The following is a 22,384-nucleotide window of genomic DNA, read 5'->3' on the forward strand; positions in this document are numbered from 1 at the left end:
CCAGGTTTGCCTTAGGCATCTCTCGCTCGCCGCCGCGTTTCTGCTCGTCGGAGTGGGGTGCCTTACTGTCGAGCAGGCGTTCCGGGCGATCCAGCACAGGGTGCCCCTCGCCACCGCCGCCCCGCCCCCTCTCCCCTTCCCGGGCGATCTCTCGGATGCCCTTTCGCGTGATCTCGCGCGATCTCGCACGCCCTCGCACGATCTCGCGCGATCTCGCGCGATCTCGCGCCGCAGGTGCTCCTCACCATCGCCGCGTCGTTCGGGCTCGGCGCCGCCCTCGGCCGGCCTCCAGGGCTTGTCGAGCCCCGAGGTGCAGCCGAGATCAGCCGAGATGCTCCGAGGCTGTAGGCGCCGCCCTCGACCGCTCAGGCTTGTCGGCGATGCTCGGCGCGGATCTGTTCGAGCGGGAGAGTGGCGGTGCGACACAGCGCCGCTCCTCACAGCCAATGGAGGTGGAGTAGGCGCGCTCCTCGCCGAGCTGGAGCCGCTGCTGGGCCCGCTGCCCTAGACGCGGAAAGCACGGTGGTCGTGTGTCGCCAACCAGCAAGCGTCGGCGCTGATCGAGCAGTGGCTACTGTATTCGTAGCCCACGTACTGGGGAGGTGCTCTCAGTACTATGCACGACACCGTCCTCGCGCCCCGAGGCTGGCGTACTCACTACGCAGGCCCGCTGCCCTTCCTCGGCGCGGTCTTCCTCTTCACGTCTGCTCTCTCGTGCCTCGTCTCCAACGCCGCGTGCGTCGTGCTCGTGTACGGCGTGCTCAAGGACCTGCACGACGGCGGAGGGCTCGCCGCGCTGCGCCCGGCGCAGGTGATGCTGGCGATGATGATGGGCGCGAGCGCGTCGTTTGCGACGCCAATCGGCTACCAGACCAACCTGATGGTGCTGCAGCCGGGTGTGCCTTCCGCGCCGCGCCGCGCCCGCGCCCGACGCCAGCTCTCTGCACCTCCCATTCCCTCACCTGCACCGCACGCCCCGCCCCTCGCCCACATGCCCCGCCTCCCTGCCAGGCGGCTACTCGTTTGCCGACTTTGCGCGGCTGGGGGTGCCGTTGACCCTCAGCACGGCGCTGTGCGCCGCCGCCTCCATCTACTCGCTCCCCGCGTCGTGGCTGCCGTGAGGAAGCCAGAGGGGGAGCGGGCAGGGCGCTTGCTGCGTGGCAGCCCTGTGTATCTCATTATATCGTACGGTACCTCTATTGGTTTGGGCTGTCGTGTTTAACCACGTACGCGGGACTCAGGTAAAAGGAATTCAGTAATTGTTACTTCAACACACGTGCCTGCTGCCACCTCCGCCGCGGCACCGCCCGCAGCACCGCCTGCCGCCGCTGCAGCTCGTTGGTCACTGGTGCCGCAGGCTGGCCGCAGGGGAGGAGGGGGGTCTTCACCCGGGGCTACTCGCGCACTCGACTCGTGCACTGCCACGAGGGCACATGGAGAGAAAATAGGGAGCCGCATTGTATTAGCAGTCACATTATTGCTGCGCCCGATACTCCCGGATCTGGCTGCGCACGAGGTTGTTTGGGATGAGCACGGTCGACTGGAGCTCCGCACCAGTGAGCGGCGAGGTCGTGTGGCCTTTGCTCAACCACCTCTCGATGGCGCGGCGCTCGTACGTCATCCCGTCCATCATCACGACCGGATCGTCCATCAGCGCGAAGGTGATCGGGCAGAGGAAAGCCTCGGGGATGTCCGAGGGTCGAGTGGATGGCGGAGCAGCCTCGTCTACCAGCTCCGTGAGGGCGGCCGCCGCGTGCTGCAGCGGTTCCACCGCCGGGGCCTCCATCTCTGCCTCCCCCGCCTCATCTGCCAGCGCGTGGGGCTCCTGTGATGGCTCCGCATCGCTGCTGCCGACGACACCCTTGCTCTTCTTCTTCTTCTTCTTGCCCTTCTTGGCGCGCGCCTTCGCCTCCTCCGCCTCGATCTCCGCGAGCAGCGCCTCCCCTCGCGCCTCCGCAGCCCTCGCCGCCTCCTCCGCCACATGCGCCGCCATATGCGCCGCCACATGCGCCTCGAAGACGCGCACGCACGCAGCGTGACCCGACTCCTTGGCGAGCTGAATCGCCGTCTCGCCGTCCTTCGAGCCGGCCAGCAACAGCCTGTGGACCACTCGCTCGTGGCCGCTAAGGGCGGCGTGCATCAGAGCGGTCCAGCCGTTGCTGCTCCGCGCGCCCACCTTCGCACCGCGTCGCAGCAGCATGTCGACAAGGAGCGGCCAGCCGCTGCTGGCCGCAGTCATCAGGAGGGTCAAGCCGCTCACGTCGCCGTCCTCGTACGTCGCGTTGACCTGACCGCCGGCGATCTCCAGCCACGTCTGCACCGTTTGGTCGTCGCCTCGGTCCGCCGCCATGGCAATCTCCTTGGGGACCGTCGTCCGCAACGCCTGTGCGCACTCATCGTGGCCCATCCTCTCGGCCAGCTTCAGCAGCGTGATGCCGTCCGTGGCGCACAGCTTCATATCTGCACCGTGCTTCAGCAGACAGCGCAGGACGCCGCGGTGGTTATTGAGCACGGCTACCGTCAGCGCGGTGTTTCCCGTGCCGTCCCGTTGGTCAGCCTCCGCGCCCGCCCGAAGCAGTGCCTCGGCAAGCCTCTCCTCGCCCCGGGTGACGGCGTCAAGCAGCGGCGTCATGCCCTTCCTGTCCTGCGGGTCGACCTCCGCCTCCCGCTTCAGCAGCAACTTGACCATGTCCTCCTGACCGTGGGCAACGGCGTGCATCAGCGCCGACATGCAGCTGCTGTCCCGCTTGTTAATCTCCGCGCCGCGGTCTAGCAGCGCCTCTGCCAGGTGCACGTTGTTGCTGCGGGCAGCGGCCGTCAGCAGCGTGCAGCCCCTCACAGCACTGCCTTGAGGGGCGGCGCTGCCAGGGCCGCACCTCTTCGAGGCGATCGCGAGGAACGCCGACGCATCGAAGGTCGCGTTGGCCCGCCCTTCTTCCCTGTCAACCCATTCGAGCACGTTTGCCATGCTTGTGGGCTCACCGCGCCCGCCCGCCGCAAGCAGGATCTCCAAGGGAACCTCGCAGTTGCCATCCTCGCCAGTGTCGGCGGCGCCCTCGGTGGCCGCCTCCTTGCTGCCACCCTCGCTGACCCCACCGCTCCCGCGCTCGCGCAAATTCGACGTCACCCTCTCGATGTGCTGGCGAAAGGCGGCGACGCACCCATCGAAGCCCTTCTCCTTGGCAAACTGCAGCGCGGTCTTGCCGTTTGCGGCGCGCGCCTTCAGGTCCGCTCCCAGCCCGAGCAGGCGGCGCACGATCGGCGGCCGATTGCTCAGGACGGCGTGCATCAGCGCGGTCATGCCGTTGCTGGCCTGCTGGTTGACCTTGGCGCCGCGTCCCAGCAGCAAGTCGACAAGCTTCTCCTGCCCGTTGGCGACAGCGTACATCAGCAGGGTGAATCCGCCAGTATCGCCCGACTCGAACGTCGCGTCGACCTGCCCGCCGGCGGCGTCCATCCACGCCAGCACCACCGCCTCGTTGCCCTCCCCTGCCGCGTCCACAATCCTGTCCGGGACCCGGTCTGGTGAGGCCGGGCCCGTGTCCACGCGGCTGCGCTGGCGAGCCATCTCGGCTGCCACCGCCGATGACACATCTCCGCCCGTTTCCTCAGCACCCGCCTCGGGCAGCCGCCCCGTCTCCTCGCGGAACTGTTGAAAGCGCGCCCGCACATTGGCACTGTCCTGGCCTGTCTCCTCGGCCTCCTTCATGTCTCACTCGACTTCTTCTGTGTGCTCGTCCGGCCGCTTTCTCGCTCGAAGAAAAAGAATTTTACAACAAAACTCCCTCGCACAACACTGGGCACGGGACTGGCGCGCACTGGCGCTAACACAGGTACACCACGGGAGCCGCCTAAGCGACTCCTGCGAGAGTGGCGAGGCACTTAGCTCCGTGCACCCGCCCACCCCCGCCACAGGCAAGCTCATTCACAACCTGCTCTGCGATTGCCGTGTGAAGAACGACTGAGATACGCAGTGTTGTGCGAAGAAAAGAATTTTAGAACCGAACTCCCTCGCACAACTGTGGGCACGGGACTGGCGCGCACACTGGCGCTATGTCGCGGGGCGGGTTGCCGGAATGGTGGCACTGAGGCCCGAGGGGTGCGGGAGGCGCACGGCGGGGGCCAGGCGGTCTTCATAGTTAGCATGGGATTCCAGCTTCGATCGGCAGCGCAAAGCTCCGGCCCTGGCGCTACTCGGGCTCCAGCCGCGAAGTGTGTCGAGCCCAGCAGCTGGAGAGGTTCGCGGGAGTCCTTCCAGCGCTTCATAGCCGCCTCGCGGTCGATGATCCCCGCCCTCTCGATTGCTCCCGGCCGGCTGGCCATTGCCACTCGGCGCGCGGGGTTGCACGCTCCTGTGCCTTCGCAGCTGCCAGCAGGGGTGCTACTCTGCGGTCCCTGGGGAGGGCTCGAGCCACGGCAGCTGCACATGCGGGCGCGAAGCATTGGCTTAGCGCGCGGGCCGTACGTCATCCACCGATGCTGCTTCCCTCGCAGTGCGCCGCTTGCCGCGGCCGAGCAGCGGCTGCACAACCAGCTGTTGCAGGCTGCGGGGGCAGTCGACGACCAGTCGAGCCGCGGCGCGAGGACGAGAGAGCGGAGGCGGCGGCTGCTCGAGGGGCCCGCGAGGGCTTCGCCGACCGTGGCGATGGTGCAGGTGATGCTCGACATCCAAGACTCTCCCTGGCCATCAGTCCTGTGCACCGGCCTCTTCACCTTTGCCATCGCCCGGCCGCGCCACGTGACGATGCTCGTCTTCCACAACACCGGCCGCGCGCCAGAGTGCTTCCCGGGCAGCTCGGGCTTCTTTGAGGCGCGCGGCGTCCTCTTCCGGCCGCTGAGCTACGCGGAGCTCGAGCAGAGACTGCGAAACATTGACGTGAACGCGAGCGGCTGGCCTCGCAGGCTGGCCAGCAAGAAGCTCTGCGACACGCGGCCGCTGTGGGGGCTCCTCTTTCGCGAGGAGCTGCGCGACTACTCCTGGTGGGGCTACGGCGATGTAGACGGGCTGTTTGGCGGCGGCGTGCGGCGGCTCTTCTCGCCGACGCTGCTCTCGCGGTACGACGTGCTCTCCGGCTACTGCCGCGAGGGGCGGCTGACGCCCGAGGGGGCCGTCGCCTCCGGTGGGAGCCTGCGCTTTGAGCACCACGGGAGCGCGACCGAGGTGGAGCTGCTCCGCCGCTCCCTGCTCGCCAACCGGACGCGCACGCAGTGCCGGCGGCGCTCGAGCGGCGCGCTGCAGCTCTTCCGCAACTCGGATCGGCTCCGTGACCTTGTTCGCAAGTGGCTGCCAGCGTGGCGCCCCTTCCTCGCCGGTGTCGACGCACCATGACGTCCGTCCCACCGACTTGCGTGCGGCTGACTCTCACTTTTCGGGGGAACTTGCTCGTAGGTGAGCGGGAACGTGGCGAACTCCCGCTTCCCTCGCCCCCCCGTGACACGTCGGCAGCGCTGCACGCATAGGCCGAAAGCAGATGATGGAGGAGTACCTGGGGAGGCATGGGATCGAGCAGCTGCTGCGCGCCGAACCCAACCTGACGCAGTTTGGCTTTGGGGAGGACGGCGAAGACGTGCTGCCGCACACGACCGTCGCCTCGCTCTCCCTCTTCCGACAGGACACGCAGGGGCGCACCCTCACCGTGAGGTGGAGCAGGCACGATGGCTTGCGCATCAATGACGACCTGCACCACCGCGTTTGGTTCGTGCATTGGCTGCAACTCAAGGGAAGCCTCGGTAAAGGTGCCTGCCTGCGCCAAAGGGTGATGTATGCGCGCCGTTCCCGCTCTCTCTGAGATGTGGTACGTGCGCCGGTAGGTCTCGACGCGGTGCGACGGAGGATGCCCGCGGTGCAGCAGTTTGACTTGGTGTGCAGGGAGGAGTCGTGCGCGGTGGAGGGGATCCGGGGCGGCCCGGAGGCCGGGGTGGTGTAGATCTGCACGATCGCTCTCTGTGGAGAGGACATCTGTCATCTCTGAACATATTAGTCATGTCATGTAGCCCCAGGGTTGTGGAGATGCGCGCCGCTCATGTGGGAGCGGCCGCACACTGCTCGGTACCCCCCCTGCACATCTAAAGTCATGGCCGACCCCCCCCCCCAACCAAACACGCCATCTAACATGTACATGACGCCAAACACACGATTGCACGCACCGCACCGCACCTCGCACCCCGCGCCTGCCGCCCCCCCGACCCCCGCCCCGCCTAGGTGGGAAGGATATGAGGAGATGGAACAGCCCGAGGGAGAAGCGAACGAAAACACGTATGGGAGGTTGAAGTCGTGCACCACGCTGCCCGGCGTTTCTCACTTTCCGGGACAGCCCCGCCCTTGTGAGGCAGGAAAGTGGTGGCTACCCCGTGGAAGGCGGCGTACATCAGGACGGTCCAGCCGTTGCTGTTCTGCAGGTTGACCTCAGCGCTGTGCCGAATCAGCAAGTCGACCACCCGCTCGCGGCCGTTCTCAGCGGCGTACATCAGCGCGGTGCTCCCGTTGCTGCTCTGCAGGTTGATCTCCGTCCCGCGCCGCAGCAGCAACTCGACCACCCGCTCGTGGCCGTTGTTGGCGGCGCGCATCAGCGCGATGAAGCCGTCGCTGTCCTGCAGGTTGACGTCAGCCCCACGCTGCAGCAGCAACTCGACCACCCCCTCGTGGCCGAGGTAGGCAGCGAATATCAGCGCGGTGAAGCCGTCGCTGTCCTGCAGGTTGACGTCAGCCCCACGCTGCAGCAGCAACTCGACCACCCGAGACCACCCGCTCGTGGCCGCTGCGGGCGGCGCCCATCAGCAGCGTGACGCCGCTCAAGCCGTCTCTCTCGTACGTCGCGTCGACCCGCCCGCCAGCCTCGAGCCACGCCAGCACCGCCTCCTCTTCGCCATGCTCCGCCGCTAGCACGACCGCGTTGGAGCAGCTCAGGGAACCAGCGCCGCTAGGCTGTGGCGCTGCACCACGCTCTTGGGTTCGGCTCTTTTTGGTGATGGGTACTGCGCGCTCGCATTTGTGCAGGATCGAGGTGCACGCTGCTGAGTAGGCTCGCCGTGCTTCACAGTAGGGTGTTCGAGTGGAATACGTCGAACACCCACGTACTATTGCAATGGTACGAGAGAAAGCGTGTCACTGAGATCACTGAGCCACTCCCGGAGTCCCCACGACCCCCCCAGACGCCAGAGCGCGCCGATGATCAAGCCCGCGCCTGCTGCCACTCACGGATCTGCCGGCGCAGCGTGTGGTTGGGGGCGAGGAAGCTGTGCACGAGCGCCTCGCCCGTCATCGGGCTCGTCGACTTGGTCGCGAGCCAGCGCTCGATCGCCGACCGCTCGTACGAATGCCCGTCCGCCGCCATCACCGGCTCACTCATGAGCTCGGTCGTGATCGGGCAGATGAAGTCGGCCGGCGGCTCCTCCTCCCTCGGAGCCGGCGCCTCTGCAGCCGAGGACGACCCTGGCTCCTCCGCCACCCGCCTCTCGTCCTCCAGCCTCGCGCTCTCCTCGAGCGCCGCCGCCAGCTCCGCCTCCTCCGCCGCCGCCAGCGCCTCCTCTGCCGCCTCCTCTGCCGGCGCCTCGGCCTCTTGCGACGGCCCAGCGCCTCCCCCGCCGCCCTTCTTCTTGCCCTTCTTCTTGCTCTTCTTGTTTTCCTTGGCGCGCTTCTCCGCCTCTGCCTCTGACAGCAGCGCCGCCGCAGCCTCCTCGGCCGCCCTCTCGGCCTCCACCCTCTCGGCCACCGCCCTCTCGGCCACTGCCCTCTCCACCTTCGCCTCAATCTCCGCTCTCTTCGCCGCCCTCGCCGCCGCCACAAGTGCGCGCTCGCACTCGGTGTGGCCCTCCTCCTTGGCCAGCTGCAGCGCCGTCTCGCCGCTCGCAATGCGCGTCGCCGTGTCAGCACCCGCCCGCAGCAGGCAGAGCACGACGGCGGGGTGGCCCTCGTCGCACGCGATGTGCAGGGGCGTCCAGCCGCCGCCCGCAGCTTGGTCGACCGCCGCGCTGGCCTCGAGGAGCAGCTGAACGATCTCGAGGTAGCCCTTCTGGCACGCGATGAGCAGCGGCGTGGCGCCGTCCTCCGTGGCTTGGTTGACCGCCGCGCTGGCGCCGAGGAGCAGCCGGGCGCACTCGAGGTGGCCGTTCTGGCACGCGATGAACAGCGGCGTGGCGCCGTTGACGTTGGCTTGGTTGACCGCCGCGCTGGCGCCGAGGAGCAGCCGGGCGCACTCGAGGTGGCCGTTCTGGCACGCGATGTACAGCGGCGTGGCGCCGTTGACGTTGGCTTGGTTGACCGCCGCGCTGCTCTCGAGAAGCATCCGAACGCACTCGAGGTGGCCCTTCTCGCACGCGATGTGCAGCGGCGAGAAGCCTTCGTCCTTGGCTTGGTTGACCGCCGCGCCGGCGCCGAGGAGCAGCCGCACGCACTCGAGGTGGCCATTCTGGCACGCCGTGAACAGCGGCGTGGCGCCATCCTGCCTGGCCTGTTCGACCGTCGCGCCAGCCTCGAGAAGCAGCCGGGCGCACTCGAGCTGGCCATTCTGGCACGCGATGAACAGCGGCGTGGCGCCGTCCTTCATGGCTTGGTTGACCGCCGCACTGGCGCCGAGGAGCAGCCGGACGCACTCGAGCTGGCCCTCCTGGCACGCCGTGAACAGCGGCGTGGCGCCGTCCGCCTTGGCTGGGTTGACCGCCGCTCTGGCCTCGAGGAGCAGCCGGGCGCACTCGAGCTGGCCCTTCTCGCACGTGGTGTGCAGCGGCGTGGCGCCGGTGTCCTTGGCTTGGTCGGCGTCAGCGTTGGCGCCGAGGAGCAGCCGAACGCAGTCGAGCTGGCCCTTCTGGCACGCGATGAACAGCGGCGTGAAGCCGTCAGCGTCTGCTTGGTTGACCGCCGCGCTGGCGCCGAGGAGCAGCCGCACGCACTCGAGCTGGCCCTTCTGGCACGCGATGAACAGCGGCGTGGCGCCGTCGTCCTTAGCTTGGTCGGCATCAGCGTTGGCGCCGAGGAGCAGCCGCACGCACTCGAGGCGGCCCTCCTGGCACGCGATGGCCAGCGCGGTGTAGCCGCGGCCCGTTGTCGCCCCAACCCTCGCGCCGCTCTCGAGCAGCAGCCGCACCGCGTCGGCCTGCCCGTGCCAAGCCGCGTAAGCCAGCAGCGTGAACTCATTCGCGGCCTCGAGCCGCGCGTCGAGCAGGGCCGTGAGCGCCGGGCCGTGCGTCCACCTGGCGAGGAGGGCGCGCAGCAAGGTCAAATCGCCCCGGCGCAGGTCGGCGAGCAAGGTCGGGCTGACGGCGTTCATATGGCCGGACTCGATGTACTCGCAGGCCGCCGCCTCAGCGTCCTCGAGGCTCTGCTGCTGGCCCATTCTGTGTTCACACCGTTGTCCGCGTATGGTTGTCTTACCGTTGTCCATACGCGCCCCCCCCCAAGCTGCGAAACAACGGCGTGCATACCGGCCCGCCGCTCGAGAAGCCCCAAACCCATCGCAAACCCTGTCAGCAGTTCACCCTCGGGTATGTTCGAGAGCTACATGACTATGGAAAGTTCACGTCATGACGGTTAGCCGCTGTCACGACCGTTAGCCGCTGTCACGACAGCTGGGAGCTGTCATGACAGCAAACGACAGCGACAGTGACACCTACTGTCGCAGGAGGTGAGGCACGAGGACTCTCACGAGGACCAGTAGCCTGACCTATATCGAGAAGCTTCACCTATTATTCTTCCTTCCCCATTCCAGAGTGATAAATAGTCCGCCGTATTCCCATGTCCCCGGATTCCCATGCCCAAATAGTGGCACGTCACGGCTCCCCAACTCCCGTTGTGCAAGTTTAGCACGTCATAGTCTCTGACTGCTTTCGCTGGGCCGCCGCGCTGCGAGACAGTCGACCTCTTTGCTGTTGTGGTGTCACAACTCGGTGCATAATTGCGCCACTCCCCCACCGGTGTATAACTACGCCTTCGTACTTTGAGTACTCTCTACAAATATGTCTTCCTCGGATGAGGAAACCCGCGGCACTGCGGGCAACCTATCTCCCGCGACCAAACCGCGGGACCGCGTACGACTAGAACTCCACTTGCTGGACACCGAGGATTCGGGTTCAGATGACCATCTCTCGAGCGAGAGAAGAGGGACGCCTCACGATGCGACAGAGGGCCTCGACCAGGACCATTCCACACGGTCAGACCACTCCGATCCCCACCACACCACGTTGGGCAGGCTTGGTAGCAACACCGAGCCCAAGGACGACACCGATGCACTGGACAAGTCATCGTCGCCTGGCTCCGCCGGGGAGGGGGCTACGCCAGCTCTCTCCTTCGTTTACCTGGCTTGGTCACTGGGCGTTCCTCGGCATGAGCTGCTACCCTTTGTTGCAGGAGCAGCATTCATCATGCTGCCGAGCGTCGAGGGGGCGCGAATCCGGCGCAGCGCCCGATTTGGCTTGACGGCTGAAGAGCGCACCGCCATCAACGTCCTCGACGCCGTCACCCATCTACGTATGGATAGTGCTGTCATTCGTTTACAGGCTTCGCCGCCAAGCCGCTCTCGCCCTCCAGCTTCGCCGCCAAGCCGCTCTCGCCCTCCGCAACGCTGGCAATGCTAGAAGCTGGCAGTGGTGCAAAGAGTCGGTTCAGTGCAACAAGTGCGGCAACAAAGATTCGTCGTGGTGCTGTGGCTGCTCTAACGAGGAGAGGGAAGATAGCTCTTCTCGAGAGCATGGGTTGCAGCCAGTTTCTCCACCTTCTCCTCCTCAGCTGCATTAATTGGTGTACCTTTGGCATCCAAATTCCCAGCCGCTCGATTTCGTTGTACCCCTGTCCAACGATAGATTTCGTTCTATCGACTTCGAGCCGTTCTTAAATTTTGGGTCTTTAGCAGTGCCACAATATCGTGTCACAACAGGACACGCTTCATACGCACAAGAGCGCTCGAGAACCTCGAGAGCAGAGTGAAGAATTCTTAAAATACAAGCCTCTCTCACAGCACACTGGCACGACAAGGGCGCGGACTGGCGCGGACTGGCACACACACGGCTCGGAGCCAGAGTGAAGAAAAGCGCGCCGGGCGAGACAGGAGCGATTCGGCGCCGCTGCCGCTGCCGCGAAGCCTCACAAGGGATAACATCGAAGGCTAAGCTGCAGCAATGACGAAAGAGTCGGCGGAAACCGATGCCTTCGTAGAGAAGCAGACGCTCGCGTCTCAGATCATGCGCGCCTCGGAGGGCGAGCCGCCGGTCCTCGCCAAGGCGCCCTTCACACAGATGACGGCGGGAGAGCCGAGGCGGTGCCACCGAGAGCCTGTGTGCCACACGTGCCACACACCCAGCACGCCTCGCGGGTCCAGGTCGGGCCAGCGGCGCTCTCGCCACGCGCACGTCCGATCACCGCAGGTGGCCAACACGCTCAAGCCGCTCGCGAAGCCGATCGGCTTCATCGCACGGCTGCTGATTGACTACGTCGGCCCCTTCTACCTGAAGCTGGGCAACCTCGGGTTCGAGCTGTACCAGAGGCTGCCCAAGGAGGCGATTCAGACCCTCGCCGGCCTCGCGCTCACCTTTTGTGGCGGCGGATACACCGCCTCCATCTCAGCGGTCAAGGCGTTCCAGGTCTGCGGCTGGGACAGGACAGAGGCGGCGCTGATCGACATCGGCAAGGACGTGCAGGCGGTGTGGGCGGCGAACGTGAGCGACAGCAAGAAGCACGACGACGCGGCGCACCTCGAGAAGGGCGACATCGACTCGAACGAGCTCCTCTCGCGCAAGCTAGCTGTCTCTGCGCAGGCCGTCAAGGACCCGGAAAAGCTGTCGGCGGCGCTCGGCGGGCTGATGACGTCGTGGATCGCGGTGCAAGGCATGCTGCGCATCGAGTTCGCAAAGACGATCGCCCTCGGCATCTCCATCTCGGGCATGATCGCGCCGCTCGCGCAAAAGGTCGCCGTGCCCTTCCTGGTGCACACGCTGCCAAAGGAGTACCACAACTGGATACAGTTCGTCATCAAGAACGCCTCGCGCTCAATCGGCTGCTTCATCGCGTGGAAGCTGCAGGAGGTTGTGTCGGCGGCGCACTTGGCGATGGTGGGCGGGCTCATGTTTGCGCGCGGGCTGATGGCGTGGGTGCGCAACAAGGGGTACACCTCGATCCCGGATGAGGCCGACACCAAGCTGGACGAGGTGGTGGGCTACTCGATCGCGGGGCTGGGCTTCTACTCGCAGCTCAAGTACGGCTTCTCGCTGCCCTTCCCGCTCAACTGGATCTTCTTCCCGCTCGACATCGTCGAGTGGTACATCCGCTGGACCTTGACCTCGTAGCGCGGTGGAGGAGGCTGCTGGTCGCTTTGCGCCCCTCTGGAGCGCGAGGCTTGGCGCGGAGCCTAGGGCGGAGCCGCACCGCGCCAGCGGCCCGTGTCGTAGGTCGCGAGACGAGACCCACCTTTGTATGATCAGGAGAGAGGAGAGAGGGAAGAGGCATTTGTCCGTGTCTCAGCGTGTGCTCGAACGTGCGACACGAGTGTGATGAGTTCATGAGATAGCGGGGCGACGAGGGAGAGAGGCCTGTCCGTGTCCGCTTCACCTCATCATCTTGTAGACCCCAGCCACGTCATATTGTCCCCATGGTTTTCACGGCCGCGGAGCGGAAAGCACTGACTCCGCGACTACACTGCTGCTGGAGACCTGGAGCATGGACGCTGGAGCGCTACTGGGTATGCACGTCCCTCCTGGATGCCCGTTTTCGACTCACACAGATTGTCACTCTCTCAGCTGCTAAGCTGGGTCCTATAGCTCTACGGCGCTTGCCACTGCAAGCTCGGGGGTGCGGCCGCGCGTTCACCTTTCTGTGCCAGCTTCCGGGCGACGCGGCAGGATGGGCTCGGCGGTGTAGAGCACCGTGCCTAAGCGAGGGAGCGCGGCGTGAGAGAGAGGGGGGGGATGAGGCGTGTTGACGAATGAGCCGGGGAGCTGCGTGCGCCGTTGTCGGAGTGATAGCGCAGCGTGGTGGCGCCGGCTCCGACGCTGAACGACGCGAAGCCGCCAATCGCGCCATAATGCCGCTCTCGGTCCATTCGAAAGTGCGGCGGGCCCGGGTTGAGGGGCGAGGCGAGGTGGCGCGGGTGGTAGCAGCACTCCCGACCCGCGCCGGAGAGGACAAACGCCATCCCGTGCTGCTCGTAGTGCGCCGAACAGTGGTCGTGCCCCGCGATGAACCCCGCGGCGCCATGCCTCCGCAGCAGCGGCAGCACGTCCCTCAGCAGCGCGGGCGTCGGGCCGTGCTGGCAGGGCGAGAAGACGGGGTAGTGACCGCTGACCCACAGGTAGTCGGCCGTCGAGGACGCGAGTGTGGCCTCGAGCCACGCGAGCTGCTCCGGGCCGAGCCGCTGCGCCGGGTGAGGCGCGTACTGCTCGGCCACGACGCCCGGCTCCCCCTCCTCCTGAGGCATCCCCGCCAGCACCACCGTGTCGATGTAGACGATCTGGACGGTCGCGCCCGACGGCGCGCGCTCGGTGAACGTGTACCACAAGTGTGGATATCGCCAGCGCGCCGTCCCGCGCCGCTGGGCTGCGTAGGCCAGCTGCGCCGAGACGTTGCCGCAGTGGTCGTGGTTGCCTGCGATGGCGTACCAAGGGACCTGCAGCGCCGGCTGGCTGAAGGCCGCCTCGAAGGTCGAGGCAAAGCGGCGCGACTCCACGTCGGTGACGCCACACTCATAAAAGTTGTCTCCGACAGCCATCACGAAAGCGGGCGTGACGCCCATCCAGCTGGCAACTGTCGCCATGCCGTCGCCGTTGGCTAGCTGGGAGCGCGTCGTGGGCATGAACCGGCTCCCACCTCCCCAGTCGCCCATCGCAAAGAAGAGGAGTGGGCTATCTTTTTTCGCTGCTGCTCTGCCACTCGTCGCGCGGTTGTGGACCGATGGTGGCGGCCGGCAGAGGAGGAGGAGGACGCACCCCGTGGCGAGGAGGAGACTCAGCGCACTCAGCGCCGCAGCCGCACCGCGGCGCTCGTGTCGCAGCAGGCTGATGTCGGTAAGCATACTTGTAGCAGTCCAGCCCGGGGTCCAGCAACTGGCTGGTGGAACGCGCGAAAGGCCGCGGCATCAGGAAGTGCCGGAGATTCAGGCTCCCACGAAACTTGATTTTGCAGGTTGGTCGGATTTTTCCGTGCCTCGACATTCCTAACGCCTCGCCGCTCCACAATGCCTTTCTCCGTTGCCTCCAGCCGCGCGGCGCCATCGTCCTCGATCCAGTGCCGGTTTCTCCGTTGCCTCCAGCCGCGCGGCGGCGCCATCGTCCTCGATCCAGTGCCGGCCTCCCTGTGACAAGCTTGGCAGCTCGCGGATCGACGATCGCCACGAGCTCTGAGGGAGGGAGGGTGTAGAGGATGTAGAGTGTAGAGCGCTGTAGAGCTGTAGAGATGTAGAGCGCTCTGGAGCGCTGTAGAGCTGTAGAGCTCTACATTCGGCGCGGGACAGAGCGATGCAGATGTAGAGCGATGTAGAGCGCGATTTTGCTGTAGAGTTTGTTGTAGAGGCTCTACAGCAAAACCGCCGGGGAGGCAGTGACTCAAAGAGCTAAGAGGTCGAGCCGCACTAATGGGGTGTCTCCGAGCTTACTGGAGCTCTGGTGGACGGCCCTGACTATCCCTGACACACAGAGAGTCACTCTGACGGCACACAACACCCTGTAACTGCGTCATGACCAGCCTGCCATGCGTCGCCGGTGCCGCATTCGTCGCAGTGCTTCTTTAGCAGGCGGTGGACTGTCGGCTGCGAGGACGGTCGCATTTGCGCGAGGCGAGGCGAGCATTCAGACGCGTTGCATGCGCCATGACTCGCGCCAGCGCGTGCGGGAGCTCCTGGCTGAGCGTTGAGTCCAGGCGAGTTGCGCTGGCCACGATCGCTACGCCGAGCCGAGCTGACGCCTGAGGGAGGGTGTAGAGGATGTAGAGTGTAGAGCGCTGTAGAGCTGTAGAGCTGGAGAGTGCTGTAGAGCTGTAGAGCTCTACATCCACCGCGTGACGAGGCGGGTGCGTTGTAGAGCGATGTAGAGGCGCTCTACAACGTGAAATCTCTACAACAAACTCTACATCATAAGCGGCGAACGAGGCACGGTCGCTCTCCGACATGAGGCGCGTTGCACTTACCAGTGCTGCCCTGGCCTTCTGTCTGCCCGCCCAATGGGTGGGAGGTGCCTCTGCTGCTGTGGCATGCCTCACGGCTGCGACTGGCCGGCGCCTCGGCGCGTCAGCTCGGCTTGGCGTAGCGATCGTGGCCAGCGCAACTCGCCTGGACTCAACGCTCAGCCAGGAGCTCCCGCACGCGCTGGCGCGAGTCATGGCGCATGCAACGCGTCTGAATGCTCGCCTCGCCTCGCGCAAATGCGACCGTCCTCGCAGCCGATAGTCCACCGCCTGCTAAAGAAGCACAGCGACGAATGCGGCACCGGCGACGCATGGCAGGCTGGTCATGACGCAGTTATAGGGTGTTGTGTGCCGTCAGAGTGACCGTCTCTGTGTGTCAGTGATAGTCAGGGCCGTCCATCAGAGCTCCAGTAAGCTCGGAGACACCCCATTAGTGCGACTCGACCTCTTTGAGTCACTGCCTTCCCGGCGGTTTGGCTGTAGAGCCTCTACAACAAACTCTACAGCAAAATCGCGCTCTACATCGCTCTACAACGCACCCGCCTCGTCACGCAGCCGATGTAGAGCTCTACAGCTCTACAGCGCTCCAGAGCGCTCTACATCTCTACAGCTCTACTGCGCTCTACACTCTACATCCTCTACACCCTCCCTCAGGCTGACGCGCCGAGGCGCCGGCCAGTCGCAGCCGTGAGGCATGCCACAGCAGCAGAGGCAACTGCCACCCATTGGGCGGGCAGACAGAAGGCCAGGCCAGCGGAGCGGAGTGGGCCCCGAATTTTCTGGGCCTGCGCGGCCTCGAGCGCACCACGCCTCCCGGCGTAGAGGGGCCCCCGGAGGGAAAGCGAGCGAACGGTCCACCCACCCGGCCTGCGAGACAGCGGAGCCGACTATTCATAGTAATGTTTGAAATGCTGCGCAACGGTCGAGACGGAAAGCTGTGAAACAACCGACGGAAAGCTGTGTGCGGCGTTGCTACTAGTCGAACCTCCCTCCTATGGTGTTTCTAGCCAACTCGAGCCTGCCGGCCTGGGCGGTGGTCGACTTGTACTGCGAGCGGACAGGCACCGAATTCAATGTCAATGCCGAACCGCTCAACGTGTGGACGAACGTGTGGGCCGTCGTGCTGGGTGTGGGTTTTGTGATATTCGCGTTGCGGAAGACGCAAGATGGACGCAGGAGAAATGACATCAGCCTCGCAGGCGGCGTGCTTTACATGACTGTGGGCATCGGCTCCTTTATATGGCACATGCTGGGCTACAACGTGCTTCTGTTTATGGATCTCCTCTTCCCGTGCTTTTTCGGGGCGTGGTTCATCTTCCACTGGCTCTGGAGGGTCCTTCGGCTCAGAAGAGTGTGGCCCCGCCTGCTACTGTGCTGCATCGTGCTAGCCGCTCTTGCGGGCCTCTTTGCACTCGGCGACTACATGCCATTTTACCGTGAGCTGCCCGCTCGCCTAGCCCAAGCCGCCCTCATACCAGGCGCCTGTTGACCGCCACCCGCGCTCCGCGCAGAGTACACGAGCGTCCACTGGCTGTGGTATGTCGGCCTCTACCCGCTGGCCGTCCTTCACTACTGCAAGGCCAGGTTCCGCAGGTGGGCGGGCTTCGTGGCGCTAGGGCTGACGACGTGCGCGCTGCTCTTTTACGCGCTCGACAAGGCGATGGAGAAGGAGCCCTCGCTGGAATGTTGGGCGTCGGGCGCGCACTTTCTCTGGCATATCTTCTCGTATACGGGCTTTTTTTTCCTACTGCTCATGCTGCCTCCGGAAGACGACGAGGAGGACCTGACTGCGTGCTACTCATGCCTGTGGCCGACAGCCTTCAGCAAGCGGGAGGCCAGGGAGGCCAGCTCAACAAAAGGCTGACATGGCGTGGGCGCCGCGCTACGCGCTGAGCATTTTCTCCCGCGCCGCGGGGATGAGCGAACACGGCAAGCCCACGCTTCCCCCGGCCGGGCCGGACAAGGAGGCCTTCCTTGCCTGCTTCCGGCTGGGAGGCGATCATACTGAGAGCAGTCGCGGCCCACACGGCGCTGCAAAGCCGCATCGCGGGGGCCGCGGCACTGCTGGGGCTGCTGCTGGTGCTGCGGCGGCCGTCGCTGGCGCCAAGAGAAGAAGTGCTGGCGACAGAGAGAGAGACGTTGGCGGAGGTCCTTCGAAACTGCCCAAGGGCTGAGCTCGAGTCACCGCGCGTTTGATTTTCATTTTTCTTATCAAAACCGAAGCAGCACTAGTCAAACAGAGGGCTCGGACCGTGTCGCCCAGCGATATTGTGTCTTCCGCCGTGGGCTCTCCCCGCGGGAGGGAGCCCATCGCACCACCAGGTGCGGATAAGAATTTTTTAAACTCAAGCCTCTCTCACAGCACACTGGCACGACAAGGGCGCGGACTGGCGACTGGCACACTCACCGGCTCGCGTGGAAGATAATAAGTTGGCTGCTAAAACCTCGACGGATCATGATCGGCTCACTCTTGCCAAGCATCGTGGCGGCTGTGCTGCGGCCGCCGACGCTCAGCCGTTCGCGATTGCTCGTTGCGCAGCAGCAGGGCTACACGCAAGGCCAGCCCGCCGGCTGGACGACCAGCTTTGATTTCGACGGGACGCCATATTTCTGCAGCGATCAGACGGGCGAGTGCCAGTGGGAGCCGCCTCAGTGGGCGCAGCAAGGCCAGAGCGCGCAGGTGACCTGGAGTGTGCGAGGCGTCGCCGGTGTCAGCGGCTTCACGCACCCGGACGGCTTCACCCACCTCGACCGTTACCGCGACCTGCCATACTTTGTGCAGAGCGGCGAGGAGCTCGTGCTGAGCCGGTGGAACATGGAGGTCCAGAAGCTGCACGTGTCTCGAGAGCAGTGCACGGTGAGCGTGCTCGGCGACGGCACCGCCAGTCTACTCAGCTGCGGCAAGCCGCCCACTCTGTGGCGGTCGCGGACAGGCGTGCTGCCTTATCTCTCGGCTAACTCTCGGCTACTCCTCGGCCAGATCGCGCCTTTATATCTCGCCTATACCTCGGCCATATCTCGGCCATGTCTCGGCCTATCTCGGCCATACCTAAGCGGCCGCGACCCCGTTAGGCGCCTCGTGGAACGCGCTCCTCAGAGGCTGAGGCCTTCAGAAGCTGAAACCGATCGTAGCAGCCCAACTCGACAGGGAGAGGACACGTACTCCGCTGTATTCCGGGCCGTGTTCAGCGGTATTCATTGTATTCGCAGCCCGCGTGTTCACACGAGTACACTCTCCGGAGCTGTAGTCACACCCTGTAGTCGGCGCATCCACACCGCAGGCCAGAGGCACGACCTCGAGGACGGCGACATGGTGAGCCTGGACGCGCAGGACCCCGACGCGGCTGTCCTCATGTGTGTGGCTGAGGGCGCGTCGCAGCCGGGCTCCGCGCTGCCTGCCGGCTGGTTCGCGGACGTCGACCCAGCGAGCGGAGACACGTACTTCTTTAACGAGCAGACGGGCGAGACGCAGTGGGAATTCCCGCGGTGGTGAGCGGACGGCGCCGTGGGGCTTGTCGGGTGGGCGTGGGGACCTGTCGCCGCTCACGGCACCGCTGGCCAGTAGTGGCGGCATGGAAAAGAGGGGGAGGGTCAAGGTCGCGCAGGGGGGAAATTTTGGAGCACTTCGGAGAGCAGTGTGCAGACTGCAGTTGGCAACCTCACTCCTCACATGACACATCCAGCCGTGGAATCCAGGCACACCAGGGCCGGGGAGCTATCAATGGAGCTGCTATGGTGTATGGAGCGCACCAGCGGGCCGGATGCATGGCACGATAGGGGAAGAGATGACCGCGCAGCAGTCGTTTTGGAGCACTTGGAGCACTTGGAGTGCAGTTCAACCGCATATCACTTGGACCACTTACTTGGAGCACTTGGAGTGCAGTCATTAACCTCACATCCAGGGCCGGGGAGCTCAGAAGCGCACCCAGCGGGCCGGATGATCGGTGTCGGGTTACGGGCAAGAGAGCCCTAGCCCCGGGGGTGCGCGTTCGCAGGGCAAGGGCCTTAAAGTAAACACAGTTCTCCGAGGGTTAGTACCGCGCTCCAGGTTTCCCCTAGCAGCAGAACGCCCCCTCTACTCGGAGCTAGTAGACACCAGACAAGGACACGCGACGACACACACTCCCCCTTGGCGACGGCGTCGCCAATCACAACCCCTCCGCTCGGTCTCCCTGCCCCGGCTCCGGTGGGGTTCCCCCCCCCGTTCGGTCCGTTCTCCTGTTTGCTTCTCGATGGTTGTACGGCGGGCGCGGGGCCCGACCTCCCCTCCTAGCCTTTTTCGGCTGCGGCCCCGCCGCCGCCTCGTCTTCTCTGCCTGATCCTGTTGACTCCGCCTCCGGCGATCCCGCGCCGGACTCCCCGGGCAAAGGCGGTGACATAGGGTCGCGTCGCCTCCCCGCCCAGGGAGGTCGGGCCGGCTCTCCCTGGTCGGCGAGTCGTGCCCGCACTCGCGGCCTCTCTATCGTCCCTGGCTCGCCCCCCCCCTCCGCCGGCTCCTCTCCAGGCTCGGGGAGGCGTGGCCCTCCCTGTCGAAAGTCGCGGTGGTCCGGTTGCCACTGCGACTGGCCTTCCCCCGGTGAGCCCGTACGTTCCGACTCCACTCTCAGAGGCCGTGTTAGCACATCTCTCCCCTCCTCCGACAGCTGACCCCAAGCCTCCCCTGGGGCCCTCCGGCCTCGGCCTTCCGGCTCGCCGGTGGGCCCGTTATCGTACCGCGGTAACTCCCCTCCCCCATCTCCTCCTCCCGGGTACACCAGCTTCCGGCGGGGCGGTCCCGGCCCCCCCAGGTTATTCCGAGCGGGTCCACACGGCGGCGGCCCCGCCGGCGGCGGGGGTGGAGGCGGTGGCAGGGGCGGCGGGTACGGTGGCGGCTCTCGCGGCCCAAACGCCCGGTGTGGAGCCGCTGGGGCGGCCCCACGACCCTGCAGCCGTTCCAGTGGCGGGGGTGGAAATGGCAGTGTGGGTGGCGGAAACGATGGCGGCACTGGCGGCCGCACCGCCTGGTGCGGAACCTCAGGGGCGGCTCCTCGACCCAGCAGTCGCTCCAGCGGCGGGGGGGGCGGAGGTGGTGGTGGCGGGGGCGGGCCCGGTGGCGGCGCCGGCCGCCGCACCTCCTGGGGCGGGGCCTCGGGGGATGCCCCCTGCCTCTGCGGCCATCCCAGCCGTGGCTCCACGCGTCGGCCGTCCACCCCGCTCGTGAGGGGGGGCCTAGCTCTCGTCTCCCCTCGGGGAGGGGGGGGGGGCAGGGCCCGGATTCGTCGACGGCCCCGCCTCTCCCCCCCCCCTCTCCGCATCAGGCCGTAGACTGCCCAGTAGTCGCGTCGCCTCCCCCCTCGCCTGGTCCTTCTCGATTCGGTCCCGCACCGCCCGGATATCAAAGGCCGAGTTGTGTTCGGACAGTGGGCCCGCCGATGCCACACGCCAGCGTGCACACACCCCGGGGCGGAGGGTGCATGCACATCTCACAGGTCTGTGCCACATTCCAGTAGCACTGACAGGCACGTACAAGGGTCCACATTGGTGGACCCCTGGACTGTGCACACTGCTCCCACACGTTCAGTAACCACTTCCTACTTGTGTGGGCCCGGTTTCCCGGGAGCTAGCCCATGTCTCAAGCGGCGCGCATGCATCCAGATCAGGGAGGTCAATCGCGATCTGCGTGCGCCCACTTACGGTTTTTTTTCTTTGCGCGCTGCGTACACGAGTTGCAAAACGCAGGAGGGGAAACAGCTCGCTCCCTGGCCTCTTTGTTCTTGCACTCCCTCGACCTAATGCGAGCGCTGATCGCCGTGCTCTGCGCTGCTCCGGCGGCTGCCGTCAGCTGTGCCTCGCTTCGGCCGATCTCCACGCAGACGCGGCTCAGGCTCGTGATGCAGGAGCCGCCGCCGTCGGTGGAGGAGCCGAGCGATGCTATGCCACGCACGCCACCACGCGTGCCAGGTGACACCACCATCGCAAACAGCCGCGGCGACATGCCCACCAGCCTATTCGGTCTCGACATCAACGTGCAGACGCCGACTGGTGGCCTCATCGCGTCCGTGCTCTTTTCTCTCGCGTTCGGGCTCATAGTGGAGCTGGTCAAGTTTGTGGACCCGAACACGGCTAGCCCCTCGGTGTTTGGGAGGCTGCTTTAGCGCGACGACACACGCGCTCCACCACGCGATCTGCCCAAAAAAATGTGGGCGCAACGTCCGCCGTCCCATGAATATTGCAATATCCTGTTTACCGCCGCATACCTTTCGAGCTGTGTTTAGCGTGTCGATGTGGCGTCTCAATAAATGCGCGGAGACTACAGCTGAAACGCGCGTGTGCATACACCTTACTCCCCTCCGGACACCTCTCCGGGTCGTGCGGCGCAGCGTCAGCTTGTGCGTTGTGCCGGATGCCGCAGTTGCACCTCGATAGAGCGCTGTTTAACATTAACTTTGGGCCTAACAGTTGCGCTAGTGTTGGCTGAAATCCTCAACGTTGTTCAAAGTGTTCACCCCAGCTCATGCTGTTACTGTTTGTTACTGTTGTTACTGTTGTTCAGCGGTCAGCAAGCAGAAAATGCCAAAAAACCCGGGTAAAACCCGAAAATACCTGGGGTTTTCCGCTTTTCCGGGTATTTTCGGGTATTACCCGCACTGGACGCTGGAGAACGTCGTGGGTCACTGCCAGGCCTTCCTTATTGTTGTTCAGCCGGCATAACGTTAGCTACTGTTGTTGGGGAGCCCCACTGTTGTTCTGTTGTTACTGTTAACACTAGCAACACTGTTCAGCTCCCAACGTTAAACAGCTCTACACCTCGATCGGGGCCGGCATGTACGTACTTCTGTTGTGGTGATGCCTGCGCCAGAAGCCGCAGAGCGGTCAGTGGTGGGGCGAGGCGGAGCCGGCCGCGGGCCGGTGCAAGGCGCCGGCCTCGCCTCGGCGCGCCGCACGGGCGTGCAGGTGAGTCACCAGGCAGCACAGAACACGTGACGGTTGTGAAAGCCCGGATGCTTGCTAGTACTTGAGAAGGCACCAACAACGCGGCAGGGCCCGTTTTGGCTGTCTGCGGAGATTCTGTCTTAGCACACACAGTGAGTCATTCGGAGTCATTCGATGGCCAGAGTGCGATTGTGTGTGTGCGGGAGTTGGTTTGTCGGGAGGGAGGGGCAGGCTGCTCACCCACGTGCACCGGGCCAGTGCTTGCACTTTGAATGCCGTGGGGCTCCTGCCCGTGTCCGGGTGTGGAGATGCGAGGGTCGCCCCCCTTGTCAGCCCTTGCCCCACCACTTGTGTGTGTGGAGAAATCTAGGC

The 22,384-nt window shown here is 65.2% G+C and overlaps 6 protein-coding genes across 6 annotated transcripts; 3 read left to right on the top strand and 3 right to left on the bottom strand.

Annotated features, from left to right (window-relative positions):
• Positions 1-616: 616 nt before the first annotated feature.
• On the top strand, positions 617-1,121 carry EMIHUDRAFT_111101 (hypothetical protein; the record flags this gene model as incomplete). Its single annotated transcript, XM_005787091.1, has 2 exons — positions 617-896; positions 1,012-1,121. The coding sequence occupies 2 exons, from the start codon at positions 617-619 to the stop codon at positions 1,119-1,121; spliced, it is 390 nt and encodes a 129-aa protein (XP_005787148.1).
• Positions 1,122-1,474: 353 nt separating this feature from the next.
• Positions 1,475-3,709, bottom strand: EMIHUDRAFT_111102 (hypothetical protein; the record flags this gene model as incomplete). Its single annotated transcript, XM_005787092.1, has 2 exons — positions 1,475-1,918; positions 3,581-3,709. 2 exons carry the CDS (start codon positions 3,707-3,709, stop codon positions 1,475-1,477), a joined length of 573 nt encoding a protein of 190 aa, XP_005787149.1.
• Positions 3,710-7,172: 3,463 nt separating this feature from the next.
• EMIHUDRAFT_228216 (hypothetical protein) lies at positions 7,173-9,380 on the bottom strand (the record flags this gene model as incomplete). The annotated part of the gene is made up of 2 exons (XM_005787093.1): positions 7,173-7,467; positions 9,346-9,380. 2 exons carry the CDS (start codon positions 9,378-9,380, stop codon positions 7,173-7,175), a joined length of 330 nt encoding a protein of 109 aa, XP_005787150.1.
• A 2,501-nt stretch (positions 9,381-11,881) lies between these two features.
• Positions 11,882-14,022, bottom strand: EMIHUDRAFT_441167 (hypothetical protein). The gene is made up of 2 exons (XM_005787094.1): positions 12,932-14,022; positions 11,882-12,854 (listed from the first exon to the last, which is right to left on the bottom strand). The coding sequence occupies exons 1-2, from the start codon at positions 13,992-13,994 to the stop codon at positions 12,790-12,792; spliced, it is 1,128 nt and encodes a 375-aa protein (XP_005787151.1). The 5' UTR covers positions 13,995-14,022; the 3' UTR covers positions 11,882-12,789.
• A 2,072-nt stretch (positions 14,023-16,094) lies between these two features.
• EMIHUDRAFT_228220 (hypothetical protein) lies at positions 16,095-16,964 on the top strand (the record flags this gene model as incomplete). Its single annotated transcript, XM_005787095.1, has 2 exons — positions 16,095-16,536; positions 16,612-16,964. 2 exons carry the CDS (start codon positions 16,095-16,097, stop codon positions 16,962-16,964), a joined length of 795 nt encoding a protein of 264 aa, XP_005787152.1.
• A 591-nt stretch (positions 16,965-17,555) lies between these two features.
• On the top strand, positions 17,556-21,234 carry EMIHUDRAFT_111105 (hypothetical protein; the record flags this gene model as incomplete). Its single annotated transcript, XM_005787096.1, has 4 exons — positions 17,556-17,985; positions 18,382-18,589; positions 19,615-19,676; positions 21,041-21,234. The coding sequence occupies 4 exons, from the start codon at positions 17,556-17,558 to the stop codon at positions 21,232-21,234; spliced, it is 894 nt and encodes a 297-aa protein (XP_005787153.1).
• Positions 21,235-22,384: the final 1,150 nt, after the last annotated feature.

Source organism: Emiliania huxleyi (assembly GCF_000372725.1).
Source record: "Emiliania huxleyi CCMP1516 chromosome Unknown EMIHUscaffold_145, whole genome shotgun sequence".
NCBI lineage: Eukaryota > Haptophyta > Isochrysidales > Noelaerhabdaceae > Emiliania > Emiliania huxleyi.

Bases quoted from the DNA above. Each gene is read 5' to 3' on its own strand.
- EMIHUDRAFT_441167 (XM_005787094.1), bottom strand. From the start codon at position 13,994: ATGCTTACCGACATCAGCCTGCTGCGACACGAGCGCCGCGGTGCGGCT. The intron at 12,855-12,931 runs GCGCACGCAGCT...TCCCTCGCTTAG, and splicing joins GCGCTATCACTCCGACAACG to GCACGGTGCTCTACACCGCC.